The sequence below is a fragment of the Alligator mississippiensis genome, chromosome 5, assembly GCF_030867095.1.
Source record: "Alligator mississippiensis isolate rAllMis1 chromosome 5, rAllMis1, whole genome shotgun sequence".
NCBI lineage: Eukaryota > Metazoa > Chordata > Crocodylia > Alligatoridae > Alligator > Alligator mississippiensis.
In genome coordinates, this window is record NC_081828.1 from 213563556 (window position 1) to 213584351 (window position 20796).

The following is a 20796-nucleotide window of genomic DNA, read 5'->3' on the forward strand; positions in this document are numbered from 1 at the left end:
TCCCTCCAGTCTCTAGCCTATCTTCATGTGTGGCTTGTTTTTAAATATTCTCATAAATCGTCTCGTTTTACTCGAATGTCTTTGTCCCGAACTGGACTGAACGCTTACGGACTTGACGATGTCAGGTAGTTGGGACGCACATCCGCAGGAAGGTTGCAGCTGTGGAGGGCAGGGTTTCATGTCGCCTTCCTGCCTCGTCGTGGACCCACCTTGGTTTCTTGTCCCCTTGGGTTATAGCCACCGCTCACAAGGCTGCTTTGTTTTTGCGCTTTATCTAAGAAACTTAACACAAATGCATCTGTTATGGCAATCTGCATCTACTTCATTTGGTTGCGTTCACTAACATTTTTACGGGAAAGCTGCTTATTCGTTTATAATGTCTCCTTTCAGGCTGTGTGCTCCTGTTAATTTGATCCTCTTCCTGGCTTCACTGGACATGGTTGATGGCTTCCTTTACTTTGCTAACCAAGGTAGTAGTCACGTCTGCCAAGGGGCACTCTAGGGTCACTCAGAAACAGGCCTTGGGGGCCTTTTGTTTTAGCCACACTTCTGCAGCTTGGCTGAGACCCCTTTGCAAATGGTCAAGGCAGGCAACAGCGTGTGACTCCTACTGGTTGTTTGATCAACCCGGCATGTGTCTTCTGGGCATCCTGTCCCTCTTGATTGATGTTGAGGGTGTTTCATGCTTCCTGAGAGGCAACTAAGGGGCTGGGAGATGCCAGGGCCAAATCAAAATGGTGCTGGCTTGAAACACAGCCAGGCTTAGTGAACCTCCTGTAAGCCCTGGTCCCATCAGCAGCTCTCCAGCTGCCCTACGTGGGCACTACAGGAAGGAGCGTCCAGATGAAAAGCTTGGCCAGGAAGATGAGCCCAGCCACTCAAGGGCAATGAAGAGGACCTGTTTCAGGTGGATTACAGCCTCAAAGGGTCTTAGGGCTCTTGTAGTGCGGAAGACACCTGGTAATCCCATGGCTCGGGACTTGTGTTGGTTGCCAGTTGTCCTAGGAAGGCTTTCCCCACCCTCCTCATCATAAAGGGTTGCTGCAACATGGTCTTAGATTGGGCAGCAGGAAAAACGTCTACGCTGTTAGAGCAGGGAGGCAGCGGAAGAGATGCCGGGGAAGTTGTAGACTCTCCATCACCGCAGGTGTTCAAGAAAAGGTTGGGCAGTCACTTGGCAGGGATGATGTCGGTGTAGCAATGCCCATGATCTACTGTGGGCTTGTTTCTATCTGGGCTTTGCTGGTTGCCACATGGGGCATTGGTACATTTTCACTTTCTTGGGAGCAGGAGGCATTGCCCTCTCTCTGGGATCTCTTGAGCCTGTATTAACAACCTTGCACAGCAGCAGGACCTTGGCTGCCGCGGTCCTTCTGCTTTACCCGTGGCAGGTTTGGGCGTTGTGTCTTGTGTTGGGTCAGGGGTGACGGCGGTTTTACCAAGAGGTTAGACGATGGATTTGTACAGGATGGTTTGCATAGGGATGATCCTGTCTTCTGGCCTGACATCTCTGCGATCCTGTGAATGCTAACTGGCTTCTGGAGAGGGATGAAGGTGTCACCTTCCTCGGAGGCATTGGGACATTGGCCACAGCGAAGACTGCGGGGGTTTGATGGAGGTCTGCCGATGCTCCTTTTGGTACTCCTGGCTAAAGAGTCTTGCTCTTCTGCTCAAAGTCAGACCAACTTCCAAAAAATTGGGGGCAGGAAGGAATTTTTCATCAGGCACGGTTTGTGTGGGGGTTTTGCCTTCCTCTGTAGTGTGAGACCTGGTCTTTTCCCTACCGTCCTCTGGGCAACCACTACATTAAGCAGCTTCTTCCTTGTCATTGCATTGGCAGCACTCAGGTCTCATGTGCTTTTGCCAATGTCATGTTATGGGGTGGGACGTAGAGCCTTGGATACCATGTCTGCGAGGGGCCCTGCAAGAGCTGGAAGTGATAATTATGGGGATGAGGTCTTCTGCTGCGGTCCCTCGCTGCCTGGGGAATGTGCTTATTCCCTGGGAAAGGGCTGACTTGATTTAAGGGCCTTGATCCGGCAGGGGAGTAAGGCTGTGAGCTCCCTGAGAGGGGTGTAGGCCAGTTCCCTTCACATTTAGCAGAGGGGTGATGCCATTCAGCAGGCTGGGTCTGTGACCCCCGTTCCCTGATGCATGATGCTCTCCCCCTGCACCGTGCACGGCATCTGGGCACTTGCAGGGACAATGTGGTTTCCACGTGGGCACCGTGGCCTCGTTGCAGAGTGACCCAGTGTCCCCTGTGCACCACACCTGCACCGTGCAGGTGATCCTGTCCCTATCGGCCGCACGGCGAGGTATAAATAGGGGCCGAGTCCACCCAGCCAGGAGGTCTGGCATCCTGTTCACCTTAACCCTTGTTTACAGACAACACATGCCTCCCGCTAAGCCCGCGGCTTGCACTGGATTTCGATTTCAAGGGGAACGTGACCGGTCTGGGATTCAGGGAGCTGGTGTGTTTTCAGCTGTGTCCGTGGTACCTTGCTGGCTTGACAGGCCATTGTAAGACGGTGACGTTAGCCCCATTTCAGGATCTCTGTTTCTCAGGTCCATACGCGACCTGGCCAAGGTCAGTCGGTCACAGGACAAGGAATTGCACCCAAAGCCCAGCCCCATGGCCGTCCTTCCTCCGAGGCCCAGGGACTACAGAGCTGTTTCTCCTCTTGGTAGGCTGCCTTGCTCTGCTGGGAGTGTGGTTCAGGCTCTCATTGTTTCTCTGTAATGGAGAGAGATGATCTTGCTGATGAATGAGTTGCTTTAAGGTCAAGAGCTTAACTCTCCCCTTGCAAACCGGGTCCCGAGCTGTTGGACTGAAACGGGAGAGGCGTGGGGCCCTCAGCCAGCGCTTGTGTAAAATGAGGCCGCCCTGCCCCGGGGGGTAGCGGGCTTTAGGAGCCGACTCGGCCAGGGGGAGGACGAGGAGAGAAACTCGATATGTCTCTTGGCCTGGTTGTGGCTTAATTTAGAGCACGGTGGCTCCATTACAGTTTTTTTCCACTTGAACCCTCCCTTCCTTCCTTTGGCCGTGCATGTAGCGGCTGCTCCAGCGTTTGTACGGCGGCAGCAGCTGCCATTTGCTTTGCAAATGCAATGCTTGCCTTGGCGCAGGGGCTGAACGTTTTCTCCCCTTCTTGGAGTACACCCTGAAGGTCCTTCTTCTGCCGCCATGTCCATGGATGTCCTGCTATTGGGCATATGAAAGACTCCTTCCCTTGTGCTGGGTTCAGATCCCACCAAAAATCCCATATCTTCCAAGAGCCCCAGAGACTGGTCTTACATAGTTTTCCAGTCCCATTATATATGTACATCATACTGGGAAATTGAGCGTCAGACAAGGACTTGGTATGGGTTTCCTGTAGAGCAGAGCTGGATTTCAACTAGCGACTTGCTAGGAGCCAAGCCGGAGGGTCCTGGCTAGAGGGTTTGCTTAGGGTGGGACTGATCGCCACGTTTGGGGTCAGGAGGAATTTTACCCCATGGTCAGATTGGTACGGACTGGTAGGGACAGCCCCGTTGATGTGCAAGGAGGATGTCTGGCCTTTACATTTACCCATCCAGTTGGCGAGAAACCACACAGCAGTGCCCTTTAGGTAAATGAAGAGCAACGCTTGATTAAGAAAGCTTGATTAGAAAAGCTTCGTTATACTTGGGAAGTCATGTTCTGATTGGACCTTTAAGACGGACTCTGTTCATCTGAATCGTAGACTCCTTCCCACACCCCAAGCATTGAGCAGCGATTGTCTCAGTCAAGTTATTTTGTCCTTAGAGCAAAAATGTGCTTTTTAAACACAAGTTGATTAAGACATGGAGGCAAGGCTGAGTGTAGTTTTAAATGCATGCAATCAGTTAGGGTAAACCCTATATCCCCCACTACAGCTTAGATCAACTGCCTAACACACATAAAAAAAAAAAAACAACAACCTATGAACTGCCCTCACCAGGATTTTAGTTTGTGTTAATTACTGTGAGAGCTTTAAAGAGCTCAATTTGTTTAGCTTATCAAAACGAAGACTGAGAGGTGACTTGATTACAATGTCTAAGTACCTTTCCCAAAGGGAAAATACCGAGTATTAAAGGGCTCTTTAATCTTGCAGCAAAGGGCATAACAAGAACCATTGGCTGCCAGCTGAGGCTAGACAAATTCAAATGAGACACGAGGAGCAACGTCTAACCAGCAAAGGTGATTAAGTATTGGAACAAACTGCCCGGGGAAATGGAGGCTTCCTCTCCTGAAGTCTGCAAAAGCAAGCCTGGCTGGTTTTCTGAAGGATGTGCCACAGCTCAGAGGGATGTACTGGGCCTGGGGGAGAGGTTTACTGGTGGGGGGTTTAGGACTGGTGTCACGCAGGAGGTCAGACTAAATCAGGGGTGTCAAACCTACCGCCTGCGGGCTGGATCTGGCCCACGGAGGTGAGACATCCAGCCTGCAGGGCTTCCTTGGCCCCACCTCTGCAACTGGCCCATGGGGCAGCTCTTAAGTCACTGTGCCACAACTCAGGTGGTTAATGCCCCTCTTGCCCCAGCTTACCCACTGCTGAAGTCCCTGTTTTCTATTGCCTTTGGGCATACACAGCTGTCTGATGAGCAGCCGTGGCCAGCCAACTCATTTGAGTTGCACAGCCAGGCCTGGATGATGATACTCGGGAGCTGGGTTCAGGCCAGAGGACAACGTAGTCTGCCTTGTCAGAGGAGTTTGCAAATGTAAGTCAATCCTCATGCTACTGGAGATGGGGGAGTCTGCAGCAGAGGCCATGCAAGGAATCAGAAAATGAGGCCTGGAAGGGACCTCAATAAATCACATCTAGTCCTACCCCTGCTTAAAGCAGGGCCAGCCCCAACGAGATCATCCCAGCCAAGGCTAATTGAGTTGGGATTACAATTCAGGAGGCCCTAGCATCCAGCCCTGTGCTCAGACCGCTCTTCTCTCTAATGTGCTGTAGGAATTTGCAGGTTCCCTAACTGAAAGAGTAGGGACCGACGAGCGAGGGACAGGCTGGTTTACCACGTCTTTAAGGCACTATGCAAACATGAGTGTTCACCATATACCGGGACTGGATGGCTTTCATGTGAACTCTAGCAAGGAAGCAGTAGGAAGGCGTAAGCATCTGTAGACCACTTCACGGGCTGGGTTGTCGCTTGCCCTGCATCGCGTGATGGTCACAACAGTGTGGGGAACCGACAGGGAATTGTTTTATGCTCAAGTCACACTGGTGTGTATGCCTACTGGGGGAGAGTTTTATTTGCACACACACACACACACACACACGCGCGACAAGCTTGTGTCTATGATGCTATGAAACAGCTGCTGCAGTATTTCAGGGATGAGGATCGATTTAATGAAATATTAACGTTCATGTTATTGCTGAATTTATTTACGAGAGCTTGGTGCTTCCAGTCGCGCAGGCTCCTGCAGCACTCGAAGACAGCCCCATATCTCCCCTGAGGCAATGATGCAGCTGGATCCTGGGCCACTCCAGCTATGGCAGCACCAGGAAAGGATACAAGCTCTTAACGCCAACCGGGAAAGGCGGTCGCTTCACCTCTCGCGTGCAGGGTCCGGATGCACCAGCTTCTGTAGGTTATTATCGATTTGCATTTCATTGTAAGGATACAGGCTTGAATTAGGAATACAGACACATCCAAAGGTTTCTGCACCCAGCAAGGTCTTACTGTTGCTGATTTCCCCCTTCTCCCCACCACAAATGTCTCAGAATAGGAAGGATTTCTTGTTGTGAGCCTGTCCTTCCTTCCTTCTGCATGGTAAGCAGCCACCAGGGTTGGATTATTCAGATCTCGGCCGTGGGAGTTGTCTATGCCAACGGCTCTCAAATCTTCTTAAACTGAAGGTACCCTGCACTGGACTCGAGGTACCCTTGATTAGACCTGAGACACCCCTCCATAACATCTGTGATCTGAGTGGCACCAATTTCAAAGTATAATTTATGGATTGTAGTGCTTACCTCCTTGCAGACGGGTTAGGCAATGGGGGTGGGGGACTGTCAGGTAGGAACAAGCCTGCGTTTATCTACTTAGCTTATCTGCTTATCTCCTTGCAGCACCCTTCGAAGGATCTGGTGGCACCCCAGGGTACTCTGGCACCCTGGCTGAGAATCCCTGGTCTAAGTCTTACTTGAGATGGCAGATGCAGTGGCTTGTCAGAGTGGTCCTGTGTGGTACCTGAAGCTGGCAGAGGGGGGGCAAATGTTAGCATCAAGCAGCTGCTGCTTTGATCCCATTCATAGAAATCACAGAAAATTAGGGTTGGAAGGGACCTCAGGAGGTCACATCTAGTCCAACCCCCTGCTCAAAGTGGGACCATCTCCAACTAGATCATCCCAGCCAAGGCTTTGTCTAGCCAGGTCTTAGAAACCTCCAAGGATGGAGAGTCCACCACCTCTGGGTAACCTGTTGCAGTGTTTTACTACCCTCCTAGTGAGAAAATTCTTCCTAATATTCAACCTCAACTTCCCTTGCTGCTGCTTGAGCCCATTGCTCCTTGTCCTGCCATCTGCCCCCACTGAGAACAGTCCAGCTCCATCCTCTTTGCAACCCCCTTGCAGGGAGTTGACAAATTGCTATTCAATCCCCCAGTCTTCTCTTCTCCAGACTAAATCAGCCCAGTTCCCTCAGTCTCTGCTCACAAGTCATGTCCCCCAGCTCTCACCATTTTTGTTGCCCGCTGCTGAACTCTCTCCAGTTTGTCCACATCCTTTCTGTAGTGGGGGGCCCAAAACTGAACACAGGAGATTCCTTTTGTCCCAATCCTCCAAGTTGTCTAGGTCCCTCTGAATCCTAGCCCTACCCTTCAGAGTATCTACTTCTCCCCCTGGGCACTTGATATTTGATACCGGCTGCCAGCTACACATCGAGCCATTGATTACTACTCTCTGAGTCCGGTGCTCCAGCCAGTTTTCTATCCACCTTACAGTCCATTCATGCAGCCCAGACATCTTTAGCTTGCCTGCAAAAATGTTGTGGGAGACCATATCAAAAGCCTTGCTAAAATCAAGGCTTTTAGCAACCTCATCCACCAATCTCCCTGCATCCAGAGGCAGTCACCTCATCCTAGTAGGCAATCAAGTTGATCAGGCATGACTTGCCCCTGGTGAATCAATGCTGACTGTTCCTGATCACCTTCTCCTCCTCCAAGTGCTTAAAAATGGGTTCCTTGAGGATCTGCTCCATGATTTTTCCAAGGACTAAGGTAAGGCTGACTGGTCTGTAGTTCCCTGGATCCTCCTTTTTCCTTTTCTTAAATATGGACACTATGTTTACCTCTTTTCCAATCATCCAGGACCTCTCCTGATCACCGTGAGTTTTCAAAGATGATGACCAGTGGCTCAGCCATCTCCCTCAGCACCCTTGGGTGCATCCCATCCAGCCCCAGCTTTTCTAAACAGTCCCTAACCTGTTCTTTCACCACTGTTGGCTGCTCACCTCCCCAAACTGTGCTGCCTGGTGCAGTAGTCTGGGAGCTGACCTTGTCTGTGAAGATTGAAGCAAAAATGCATTGAGCACTTCTGCCTTTTCTGCATCCTCTATCACTAGGCTGCCTCCCCCATTCAGTAAGGGATCCACACTTTCCCTGATCCTTCTCTTGCTACCGACAAACCCTTCTTGTTTCCCTTCACATCCCTTGCTAGCTGCAACTCCAATGCGCTTTGGCCTTCCTGACTTCATCCCTGCATGCCCGAGCAATGCTTTTATAGTCTTCCCTAGTTATCTGTCCAAGTTTCCACTTCTTATAAGCTTCCTTTTTGTGACTTAGTTTACTGAAGAGTTCTCCGGTTAGCCACGCTGGTCTTCTGCCAGAGTAGAAGGGAGGAATCTGGCCTTATGGCTAAGATCAAGTGTAGGATCTGGCCATTAGTGTTTGCTGCCTATTTTGGTGCTAGAAAGTGAAAGAGTCAGCTCCTAAGCTCCAGAGACTCATCCCGCATTTGCTTTGCTTTGGTCAAGCTAACAGCCAACCCTGGTTGGAGTGGCTCAGGAGAGTCTCGGGCCTTTGCAAGCAGACATGGGGTTTGCACTCCCTCTCTGCTGCTTCTCTGTGTATTGGATGCTCTGAAGAAACTCGATCTAGGCAAAATGAGACCGTCAGTCACGCTTTGTCACCAACAACGCACCGGGACTTTTCCCCACAACTAGAAATTGTTGCGGTTCATGTTTGGAAATTTGACTTTTGGCTTTCAGAGGAGTATTGCCACAACCCTGGTGATGGAGGCATCTCCGGTCTTACACTAGCTGAGAATCTGGCCTGAGCTATTTAAAATTGCCCACATTAGGTCATGTCACTTTACAAACGAGAACTTGCATTTTCTTTCTTGCATCATCTTCCAAAGGCCTTGGGGCTGGGGAAGAATAACTTTTCCCTAATGCGAGGCCTCTTCCTAGGGCCAAAAACCTTTGGGGATTCACTGGAGAATTCCTTCTTTGGGCGCAGTCTCTACCCCTTACCACGAGAGCTAGAGACTTAGTGAGGGCAGACTCTGCTGTCCCTACATCTGGAATAGCTCCATGCTCACTGCCTTCTGTTGTTTCTGCAGCCTCCCTTCAGCTGAAGAAACAACCTAATGCCAGGAAAAGGAGGTGCTTCTGAAATGCATGCAAGTGCAGTCCCTTTTCCACTGACCGCTCTGAACAGTGTTTTGCAAACTTCAGCTTCATGGAATGAAACATCAGTCATCACAGAGACACTCACAAGCTCTCAGGCAAGACGCGCTGCTTTTAAAAAGGCTTTCAACATGAGGAACGCAGCAGCGCTATCCAAAAAAGTCACTCGTTGCCCACTTGCTGGGCTGCCCTTCTGCTGGTAAAAATCTGTTGGCTCCTTGATGGCAGGACCCAGCTCATTGCCTAACTGGATTGCAGCCGATGTGACTTTTCTTGGCTAGTAGAATAGCAGACAGAGATACCATGACCCCTAGTTGTATTAATACAGGGCCAGGGCCAGTGGTGCTACCTTTTTTTCCAGGGGCTTTGTTGCTGTTGATTCCCAGGAGCAAAACCCACACTCCAAGGCAAATGAAGAAGTGCAAGAAATATTTGAGTCCTCATCTGACATACAGCAGGTGTGGGATGGGCTACCAGAGGCAGTTAAAGCTTGACTCATTTTTGGCAGTAGCTTGCCAGCCCCAACAGACTTGGTCGGAGACCCCAAACACTCAAAAGACCAGGGTGGGCAAAGAGCAGAAGACCGCTCCCACTTGGCCGCATTGGCAACACGCAGGAGCACGGAGACAGCTGCTACGGAAAAGCTGTAGCAGACAGGTATCTGCATGCTGACTGCGACTTTGTCTATTTAATTAAAAGAATATAGCTTAATCCTTGCATGGTTGACAAAGAAGATATTGAGAAACAGCTTAATATGAAACAGGTTCTATATTTGTAGATTAAAATAGGAGCATTTTAGACCTGGGGTCTTATCCAGCAGAGGCCAATTGCAACCCAGGGAAGTTTTGCTCATAATTAGGGCTGTGGCCTTGGAGCTCTGATAAAGTGCATCCAACTTGCATGGACGGTCATGGGCTGAGATCTTGCTAACTCTTCCAACTGGGGATCTGCTGAAATTTAAAGAGTCCCTTTATAATGTAAGGTTCAACAGTGTTTCTCACCCTCTCCTGTACGTGCTAAAAAATTAAACGTTCTGGGGAAACGGCTAATGAGACCACTCCTGCATTTCAATTCACTGGATCTATTCTTAGACTCTCTTCCTGATGCAGACCAAGGGAGTTTGAATGCCCTGCTTTAATTCTTCTCTTGCTTCTGTTGCCGCAGTGCCTGTAGAAAGATCTCCTTCACTTGGCTCATTGTCTCTTGGTACAGTTTGAAATCCTCCTCTTTCATTCTTGCAGTGCTCTCCAGGGCTCTCTTCAGTGCCTCGTTTTCATCCACCTGGATCAGAAGCCTACGCGCATGCAAAAGGAAATGTTCAGTCTCACTGTGGAGGGTCGGAGCAAATAGAAAGTGCACTTTGGCCTTGGGGGAAAGCAAGCCTCCATACACATGCTTGCTGGTAATTTTACTGCAGCAAGGACTATCAGGCTTTTCAACACTTGTTCCCCAGCTCTCTGAGACAGAAGGGAATATCCTAATGCTTTGTTTCCTGGTATCTCTCACATCTTCTGTGCCAACATTCAATAAAGTTGTGCTGATTTATCCCAAGTGAGGATCCAGCCCCCAGAACACAAGCACCGAGGACTAAATCGGCATGCACGCAGCCGCAGCGCTGCTGGTGTTGGCACTTTTGCGCTGTTTGGGATTCTGCTTCTCCCCCCATGGTGAAACAGGACCGCCCGGGACGCATACCTGCCAGAAGTGACATGGGTGAACCTGTGCCCACTGCATTTCTTGGGGGTGGTTCCGTCCCAGTAGGAGCAGAGGCCTGGGTTATAACGCAGGGTCCTCACCCTCTCACAGAGACACACAACCTCTGGCTTGTTCTCTTCCTTCTGGCCCCACATTTCTCCCTCTCTTGGTTGCTCAGTAGGCCAGCTAGATAGGGGCTCAGGGGATGTCTAGGCAGTGGCTTGGTGATTAAAGTGCTTTGCTAGGAAGCAGGAGATATAGGTTTAATTTTCCTCTGGGTTGGGGGTCAGTTATTGAATTGACCCACAGAGCAGGAGATACAAGAGCTCTACCCACGAGGCTATTGTGATAAAAGGTGGGAAGATCACTGCCGTCTTCCTCCTCCTCCTCCCGTCTCTGACATACACTCATTGTGGTTTTTTGCTCAGCTAAAACCTCAGGACTTTTCCCAGCCTTATGCTTGGATCCTGTTCTGTCACACAGCTGCTGGCCACGGGACAGCTCTGCTGAACATGCTCATGTGTATGCCCACAGTCGAATCACATATTGCATATAGATGGTGCCCAAACTACCATTATGTGGCTACTTGCTTGCTGTTTCGATACATAGAGGGTGCGTCTACATGTTCATTAATGCACCGTAGTTACTGTGTACTTGGTTAACCAAGTAAGAAATCAATGTGCAGTAACTTGCACTGCTGCGCTGGCTACTTGGTGACACTTACTGTACAGTAGCCTGATAGTATTGTGCAGCAGCATATTAGCATGGTTTTTGCCTGGCACGCTACTGTGCAGTGTTATTAGGCTACTGTGCAGTTAGCATCTCATGTAGACGTGCCCAGACAGAAATAGGATTTAGCTCTACAAGCAGGGCTGGTTTAATCTATAAGAGGACAGAGACTAAGCTTAGCTCCTGAGTTTTGGAGGAAGCCAAGAGAGACCCAGAATAAGGAAAGAGGAGCCATACCTTGTGCTCAGCTCTTCTATTTGAGACTCCAGGGGCACCTCGGAGAACTGAACCGCAGCCACATCTTTCCTGTCGCCCACAGTCGAGGTATGTTTGGCGGTATTTGCAGACTGACCTGCGGACACAATCATAGCATGGAGGGCTAGTAAATGCAAAGGCAACCCTGTGAAGTCAACAGCAGCATACACCTCTGGGGACAGAGAAAAGGGAAGGGGCCTGCTCACTCCACGTGCAGGCACGAGCAGGCTGCAAACACACCGGGAAGATTGCTTTGCTCTAATCTCCTTTCAGCAGAATTACAAACTGAATGAGACTGTATTTCAGCGGGGAGGTGGTGGGGGGCTGCTAATTAGGGAAGAAAACACTTATATGAAACAAAGCGCAAGTGGCTAAAGCTGTGGGCCGTGTAAACAGTTGAATGAGATTATTTTGATGCTCATCTTTCTTGTAATTGTATTTCCCACTCATGGCTATGGTGACAATGTTTTATAAATACCCGAGATGGAGATCTCCGTTATGCCTGCTGAGAAGCAAGGTTTGCTTGGTAATATCTTTTACTGGATCAGGTCTATAGCTGGGAGAGACGTTAGTCATAATGCAGTTATATAGTTGGGAGACACTAAGTGCCTTTCCTCAGGTCTGGGAAAGTAGCAGATATTACTAAATAAATTTTGCTTATCACATATTCCCCGGAACATCCTACAGCAACACTATGACCCTATCGCACCCACTGAGGTGCTTCTCGAGAGGCACGTGCTCAAGTGCTTTCTTTATTAAAGATACATTCCTGCATTTGGGACCTGTATCAACATGAGAGAGTGCTGTTCCCACCAATTCAAACAGACAGAGCAACTCGCCCAGGGGAAATCTGAAATATATTGGCCTTCCTGTTCGAAATACAGTAATTGGTGAGTGGGGAAAGAAATAAAACATATGAGAAAAAACTACAGACTTTGTGTAAATGAGAAGCTGCCTTTGTCCTGCTATTTTATTTTAGGCAATTGATCAAACACGGCAGTGTTTCCCTGTAAATCATTTGGATTGTGCTTTGCATTCTGTATTCCCTGAGCACTTTTTCTTTGAAAAAGAGAAAAAAGGAGCAATTTTAGATCCTGACAAGAGGATTGCTCTTGTGTGCGGAGCCAAAGTCCTCTGCCAGCATCAGCACCTACAATCTCTGCCTGGGAGAGAATGAAAACATTAGTATTCACAATTAGATCAGCTCTTCCCAATTTAGCATGTTAAGCATTATGCTAATTAGTGGGGCCATCACCTCCTTTATACCAGGGGCTTTCATTTCTCTTTATTTCTTCAATTATCAGGTATTAACAGCATAAGGAAAAGCTAAGTTCTCTGTTAAAGGAGTATTTTAAAGATTTGTAGATTCACTTCTTGTTCAGAAGCGGTCTTGCTCACAGCAAGTGCAGTTTTAAAAGAAGAGAGCTTGTGATTCGAGTTACTGCCCATTCAAGTTAGGGATTTAGGTACCATTTTTTCCCCTTACAGATATAGATATCTTTATATCTAGATATATCTATAACACAACACTGTATTTTGGTCTTGGGATATACAAGGAGGGTGATCTTATGGTTTAATCTATGCATGGGTATGTATGCTATAGTATATGGAATCCAAATTGGCCGCGCTTCATCCAACTACAAGTGACTGACACCTCGAGGTGAAACCCTGAGCTCTGACTATCCCAAAACAATCAAGCAAAAATGGCTTGGGACACGATATGCAGGATACTGCTGCTTTCTGAGACTGCAGGGGAAACGCAAGTGGGTGCCAAACAGGGTAACACCTCTACACTGAAGACTGCTGTGATCTGTGCAGTCACAAGTGATCAGCAACACTGTTTAATTCTCCTTCAAATGATGGGATTTTAGCACTGCAGAGATCCAACTAGGGCATGAACTCTAATGAAAAAGAGTAACTGCATATTTTTATATGAGACATATGTGCCACTGGCACTCTCAAAACCCCACACAGCATCTTCTCAACCCCTTAGGTGCCTATATTTATACCCCTGGGAATGCAGAGACTCACCTTAGTCCTGACAAGGCCAAGCAGCCCAGTGACAATCTCACACTTAAGCCCCTTCAGGATTCACAAACAAGGCAGGTACTTCTTGCCCCATAGGGTTGAATCCTCATCCCACAATGAATAGAAGCAATGGTAACACCACCCTCTACCCCACCTTCCTCCCAGCCAGGGATTAATATGCTCACATAGCAGCTGAGATACCCAAATTCAAATTCAAATCCCTCCACTGCCTGCCATAGACCAGAGATGAATCATAGAAAATGAGGGTTGGAAGGGACCTCCGGTCACATCTAGTCCAACCCCCTGCTCCAAGCAGGACCAGCCCCAACTACATCATCCCAGCCAAGGCTTTGTCTACCCAAGTCTTAAACACCTCCAAGGATGGAGAGTGCACCACCTCTCTGGGTAACCTGTTCCAGTGCTTCATCACCCTCCTAGTGAGAAAGTTTTTCCTAATATCTACCCTAAGCAACCCTTGCTGCAGCTTGAGCCCATTGCTCCTTGTCCTGTCATCTGCCCCCACTGAGGACAGTCCAGCTCCATCGTCTTTGCACCCCCCTGCAGGGAGGTGAAGGCTGCTATTCCATCCCCCTCGGTCTTCCCTTCTCCAGACTGAATGAGCCCAATTCCCTCAGCCTTTCCTTATAAGTCACATCCCCCAGCCCCCCAACCATTTTCATTGCTCTCCACTGGACTCTCTCCAACTTTTCCACATCCTTTCTGTAGTGGAGAGCCCAAAACTGGACACAGGACTCCAGATGTGGTCTCACCAGTGCTGAATAGAGGGGAAGAATCACTGCCCTCCATCTGCTGGCAAAAAATTCTCAAATCAATCAAGACTGTGCTTTCAGACTGAATCTCAGTGGCCCACACCCAGCCTTAACCTCACAGCCTTCCCATCATTAGTTTGGCACATAAACCCCGGAGCCACAGAAGATGACCAACTGACAAATTAGAGGAGATGCTCTAACTCCTGGGTGACAGGGTATTCTGAGGTGAGTCTCCTGTTTCAGTTATGCCGTTTTACATCAATAATTAAACATTCACAGAGCACAAGAGTGACCCTATAACCTGGTGGCTAGGGGACGTGCCTGCTACACTCAGGTTCCAGTCCCTGCTCTAATGAATAGTTAAGTATTTTATTAAAAATGAAACAGCTTCAAAATAGTTGTGCCCCTGGCCTTGGCACTTCCTGCTAGATAGCACAGGTAGTCTCCACTCAGCATGCTGGCTTCTATGAACCCCACTCTCTTAGCTGCCTAACTCTCCCCGTGTATTGTAACAGGGAAGTCATCCAGTTCTGGTCATTAATGCTAAAAGGCGGTGTAGCAACTAAAAGATAGACCATGCAATGCTTAAGGGAAGCCCCCATGTGAATCTAGCTCACAGTGAATAACCAACACTTCCCTGCATGGACTGGAGAACTTTCTACCAGTATAGACCTGTCCAGGCACATCACACCAAGCGCTATGAGATCAGCTGAACCCCAGAGAAACGCTATATGGCTGCAATACCATCCCTCTCTCCCTTGCAGCCATGCAGCCTGCTTCGGGCCTAAAGAATGACAAGGAAATGTCTGGAGGGAAGTGAGGCAGATGTGCAGCGTGTATGGACCGTAAGGCCTAAATGCAAGTCAGCCAGACCAGAAGCAGCTGAGTGACTTGCCAAATGGAAGTTGTGATCCCTCTTGTATAATGAATGTCTTATTACTTTATCAGAGTATTTAAAGAAAGGGAAACTACTGTAAAAGTTTCCTTAAGAACATGTACAATTTTATAGCTTTCGATATTTCACAGGACCACAGTCCGTAAGCAATAAAAGGTTCTGATCAAGGAAATAAAAATTTAACGTTCCGCAGTGAATTTTGCTTCTTTAACTGTGTTAGTGAGCCTTTCATATTTATAGCAGGAGATTATTGTGTTCTAGAGGTAATAAATTACCCAAGATCTAATTACTTCATCACCAGCCATAGTTTTTCATAGACCTTGACAGGCCTTAAATCGGGATGCATCCTTCAGTTCTGCTCTTAATTTAACCTTCAACCAAATCTTTCAGAGCCAGAGAGTGAAGCAAACACAGTGGCAGAAATGGTGGCAACGTACTGCAACATCAAATTCCTCCCTGAGGGTCCAACCCTGCAAAGCCTCATGTGCTATGAGTGCAATCCTGGTCCCACTGGAGTCAAAGACAAAGTTTGAATAATTCAGTAAGGCCAGGATTTTGCTGTGGGTGCCGTTCCTTGGAGTTGTTTTATGAGTCGCTCTCCTTGGCTGCTGAATGTGGAAGTAATAGAGACAATGGTCCCGAGCAAAGTGCTGCGCCTCACCGGCTTTGCTCCTGGTAGGAGGTTTCTGTACGTTTCCGTTCTTCCCTGTATACATTTTCAGTTTCTCGAGCTGCTGCTCCAAAATGACCGATCTGCGTTGTTCTTCTTGAAGCTTCTTCTCAGCTTCCAAAACTTGATTGTGGCATTCGTCCACCCTGAGGTTCAAAATAGTTCAGCGTCTGAATACACGTCAGTATTTCTTTATGCATAAAGAACCCACCTTACTGCATCTTGGTTTCAAATCCTGCCCCAGCTTTCAGTGACATGAATAGGAGACTTGGCCATACCCCCAGGGGCAGATGCTCTAGTGCAATTCATCTAAGATGGAGCCTCTCCATGGGCAACATGGAGTTAAGTAGTCAGCACAGTTTCTGACTTGTACATAATTATTACTGAGTGAAGCTACCCAGTTCCCTTAGCAATGGGCACTCATAAATTTCCCAAACAAACAATTACTGATGCTGAGGGCAGATCAGTTATTACAGCAGAAATAAACTGCTTCCATTTTTCAATGCGCTGGAATAGCACCGAGGCAAAGTGATTACATTGTCCTCAAGCAGCGAGTCATCCTGTCTTTCCATATAAATAGCAATGATTTCCACAGACGTCTCCTTTATAATGTGCGAAATGAAGAGCAGCTGAGTAGCACCTTCTATAAACTCGGCTGCTAAGGAGCACACTGAAGGACTGCGATGAGGCCTCCAGAGAATTTATGGCAAAGGCTGAACTATGCACAAGGCTGCTATTAGGAAAGCACTCGTGGCTACTTCAGTGCTCAGCTGTTGAAGGACCTACAGTGGGACCATGTCTTTATTTCAGAGTTACCTCCTACCGTGTCCACTCTGACACAACCGCAGCAGCTGCCGCACTTCATCAGACCAGCAGTGCACCATATCTAGGGCAGGGGCCGAGACCAGATGATTCAAACAATAAACTTCACCTACTGTACAGTGCTGTGCGAAGGGAGAGAAACTTACTTCCAGCCCCCCACGGGTGATTGCTATAGACTCCCGAAGCCAGAGATGGGAGTCTTTTTATTACTCTTTCAGCTTACATAGCTAAAAACATTATAAGAGTCATAAAATTATATTGTTCTTTTAAAACTGCAGCCATAGAAAGAGACACTCTGACCTCTTGTGGCAGTGAATTTCTACAGGCTGGCAATGTGCTGCATGAAACAGTATTTTGTTTTAGTGGTTCTGAAATCACTGCTTTTCATTGCATTAAGTGATCCCTAGCTCTGTGTTAGGGAAATGGTGGAAAACAGGGGCCAGTTAGGTTTTGTGACAGCCTGCATTGACAAGAACACAGATCGGAGCTCCCTTAAACTCTGCTCCTTCCCAGTGTCACAGCCTGTTACTTGGATGGGTAGGTGCTCTAACCAGTGATAAGTGTTTGCAAAGTGGAGTCCTAAATCAGAGTCTTTTTTCCAACTTTTCATCATATGCAAGCTCTACTTTTTTAATCCCTTCCACTGTTCTACACCTTGTTAACATGAGTTTTCATGCCTCAGCTCTAAGCAAAGGCTTATTTTTTCTATATAGTCATGTTAAAATATTAGTGGAACAGCATTGTATTACCCTGGAGTCTTACAGAGATTGTGAATTTCGTGAGATTTTTGTGATAAACCCTGCGACAGCCCAGGATAAATCTGGGATGCCTGTGGGACTGCTGAGCTGCCGCTCCATGGCATTTCACCTTTAGCAGTGAATTTTGTTGAGTCTGGTGCTTCCTATCATTATTATTCATATTTCAAGGCCTGATCCTTACCTACTTACACAGTACCAATGACATCAGTGGGAGTGCAAGCACGAGTAAAAAGTGTGTGTGTGCGCGTGTGTGGATAGTATCTGTGCAGGTCCTTATGAAGCAGTAGATATAAAATATATACATTAATGCCCATAATTACCTGCACAAGCTGAAATCCCGGTAAGTGAAGCAAGATATCTAGTGTAAAATAAAGTCAAGCGAGCAAAATATTTACCTAATGCATTAAAAAATGAAGGGATGGAAATATCTCATGCAGACAAGAAGATCTTCTGGATTTTGTTTCAGGGCAAAACCTTTACCTGAAACTTGTCTAAAGAGGAAAGGGTTGGTTTCCTGCACTCTTTTATAACTAAAACAGATGCTTGGAGTTTATTCAAACTTTCATTTAAAAAAGATAAAAGTCATTATTTTGCTGGTGGCAAGCATGGGAAATTTTAGCCAGAAGGAGACTTGCTGGGCAAGCTTTATGAGCTTGTGAAAACCAAAAAGTCTTGGAATGGAAATCTGACTATAATTTTGATCACAGCTCTCACTACTGATGCTTGCAATAACGTTATGGCATTCATATTACCCTAAACACCCACAAAGACAACAAGTTCTGGGCTTAATAAAATTGATGCTGGGTTGTTTTTTTTCTGTCCTTTTGTTGCAAGAGGCCTGAAAAGGAAAACCACTATTTGGCGAGGGTAAGCGTTCAAAGAAAGCAGCACCTATTGGAAGAAAAGTATCACCCCAACGGCATACAGCATGCAGTATGTGTGAGACTCTCAAATGTTCGAAAGGAAACAGCAAAATCAGTTGATACCTTTTCTGCAACACAGCGATTAGTTCTGTGTGCCTGCCTCTTTCCACTTCAGCAGCCTGGCGGAGAGCCTTGTACTCTGTGATCTCTTTTTGCAGTGCTTTCAGATCTGGGCTGTCGGTGTCAGCAATCCTAAGAAACAGCGAGAACTTAAGCAATCTGTTTCACTTGCCATGACCGCAAAAAGCTGAAACAAAGATGGGACTTAAAAGATGTATTAGCGGGAGGGCTAAGCATAGAACCAGATCGCTGCACCAACCTTTCCCCATCTTGTCTGCCCCCTCGGCTCCAAACACCATCCCCAAGTGAGTTATACAAATAAAACAAGTGTGGATTTCCCCAGAAGGGCATTTCATGTCTCAATATTTTTTCTCCTAATCCGATCTCCTCTGTAAAACCTTCCCACACTGATCAGCTGGCCAACCCCTACTCCCATTCCAGTGTCTGTCTGTGTATGCTGCAAAGCCTTGGGAAGATCTATAATGATCTGCAGCTGGTAACAGCTTTCTCCAGTGGACCTGCTTTGAACATCAATCGGTACGTGGCGATTTGAATTCTCTTGCCTGCAATCCGATGGAAGAGGCCACTTTTCCCGTGTACTCCAGGGTCACGCACTTCCTTTATATTCGGTCTCCTCACATAGAAGTTAGGGGCCGGAAGGGACCTCACGAGCTTGCTCTATGTGGATATATGCATACGTATCCACATATACAAGAATATTTGGGAGACACTTGTGGAGCATGACTTCGAGGAGGTATCTTAAGTGGATACAAGTCCATCCTCTATTGTCAACAATTCATCAAGCAAAGGATGAGCTAGTCTGTGCCGAAACAATTTCACGCTGACAAGTAGAGAGGACATAGAGGGAAGATTTTGGCTACAAAGATCAAGACCTCTTGCTGATGCAGTTTAATCCCTGCTGGGTGGGGAGGAAATGCTCCCTTGCTTGTATACGTACCTGCCCTGCGTGATGTTATCACTTGGAGACGAAGGCTTAGTAGCTGCAGATTCTACAAGCGTATGCCCCATCTTAGACACGGTGCTGTGAGGAAGCAAGCACGGGTAACAATAAATCAACATTGTAATATTATGCCTGGTGCTGCCTGTCACCCTTGCTGTGGCTGTGTTAATCGCTGTCCTCTACTGGACAAAAAGTCAGAGCAGCTGAAGTGATTCTCTTCCCATCTGTAGCAAATAGGATGTCATAATGCACAATTTCAGGTGTCTCTGGGGTTCCACCTGGTTACATCTCTGTTTTGGTTAGTCTACAAGGCGCAAAGCTACCCTGCTTTCTGCCCAACAGCGTTTTCACTCAGATGAAGGCTCTCAGTTTTAGACTTACCCAGAGCGTTAGCTTCTATTTATAGCATTTCTCATTTTATCTCCTCTGCCAAGTAAAGGTTTTCTTTTAAACATTTTAAATCAAAAGGAATACATGGTTCATCAATCAATTATAGTTAAAGGCACGTTGACCATCCTAATAACAGTTCTTGCTGTGCCCTGCCTCGTTCGGTGCACTCCTAATGATACATGTATTTAATCGCCTGGCTGTGTTAGCCATGAATACAAAGCTAAAATTAATGCTTTACCTTTAGGTGCCTTTATCAAGCTCTTGACCAAAGATGGGCAACCCTTATTAGCCCGATTATGTTGTTTGCCCTCCTAGCAGATTGGATTCAATTTCTAGGAGAAGCGTTAGTGGGTAAGACAGGGACTCACTACCAGAAAGCACAAGGATGCCTTGTGAGAAGGGGCATGTGGGAGAATGAAAATCCTGGGGCCACGACTATGGAGAGGCTAGGACTCTGTGATAAACACTAGCCCACAAAGCCTGCATCAGCAGGAGTGAGGGGAAGAACTTTATCAACGGCCAGTCCAAAAAGGGTCCCTGTGTTTTTTCTAAGCTACAATAAACCAAGGCAAGATGAAGGTGTTCACAACAAAACCCCACATATAGTGTCTGTTCCTGCATCTGTTCAATCTAACGGCTAAAAAAAACCAAACGCCCATTGACACTAATGCAATCAGGAGCAGACCTGCAAATACTGCACACAGCTTTGTTTAATTACATTTAGACACATTTGCTTCCAGTAAAACCGGTATATGAGTTGGCAAGGAGATTTTATCAAAGGGAAAGCCTGCAAAGGCAGCAGCAGGTTTTGGAGCTACAGAGAAACAACATGAGACAAAAGGATTAAATCAGGGTAATGCTGTAATGACCTAGAATTCAAACAGAGGTGGCTGCACTTTCGTCAAACACTGAGGACGGTGTTCAGAGTGAATTCAACAATTTTGAGGCCAAATTTATTTTCCAAGTCAAGGCCAGAGGAGTGATAAAATGGGTTTATATAACGGGAGCTGGCTGCAACTTTAACTTTGGAAAGTGGGTTTGCTTCCCATAAGACAAGCCTTGCACACTGGGTTTCATTCTCGAATATACTACAGCCACTATATATCACTAAATGTACAGAGGGATTTGAAGTAGGTATAGAAATACTTTCCTGTCACTTAAAGCTGCTTTAAGCATTGGCATTAAAGCACTGATGGGCCTTGTAGAGTG

The 20796-nt window shown here is 47.3% G+C and overlaps 1 protein-coding gene across 2 annotated transcripts in view; it reads right to left on the bottom strand.

Annotated features, from left to right (window-relative positions):
- Positions 1–9380: 9380 nt before the first annotated feature.
- The window catches only part of CCDC13 (coiled-coil domain containing 13), a 35023-nt gene continuing 23607 nt past the window's right edge, over positions 9381–20796 (bottom strand). For both annotated transcript variants that reach the window (XM_059729238.1, XM_019497421.2), the window contains exons 12-16: positions 19195–19278; positions 18240–18368; positions 15665–15819; positions 11293–11407; positions 9381–9925 (exon numbers count right to left, since the gene is read on the bottom strand). In XM_059729238.1, the coding sequence (XP_059585221.1) occupies positions 9766–9925; positions 11293–11407; positions 15665–15819; positions 18240–18368; positions 19195–19278 (643 nt within the window). In that variant the 3' untranslated portion in view covers positions 9381–9765. The remainder of the gene's footprint in view (positions 9926–11292; positions 11408–15664; positions 15820–18239; positions 18369–19194; positions 19279–20796) is intronic.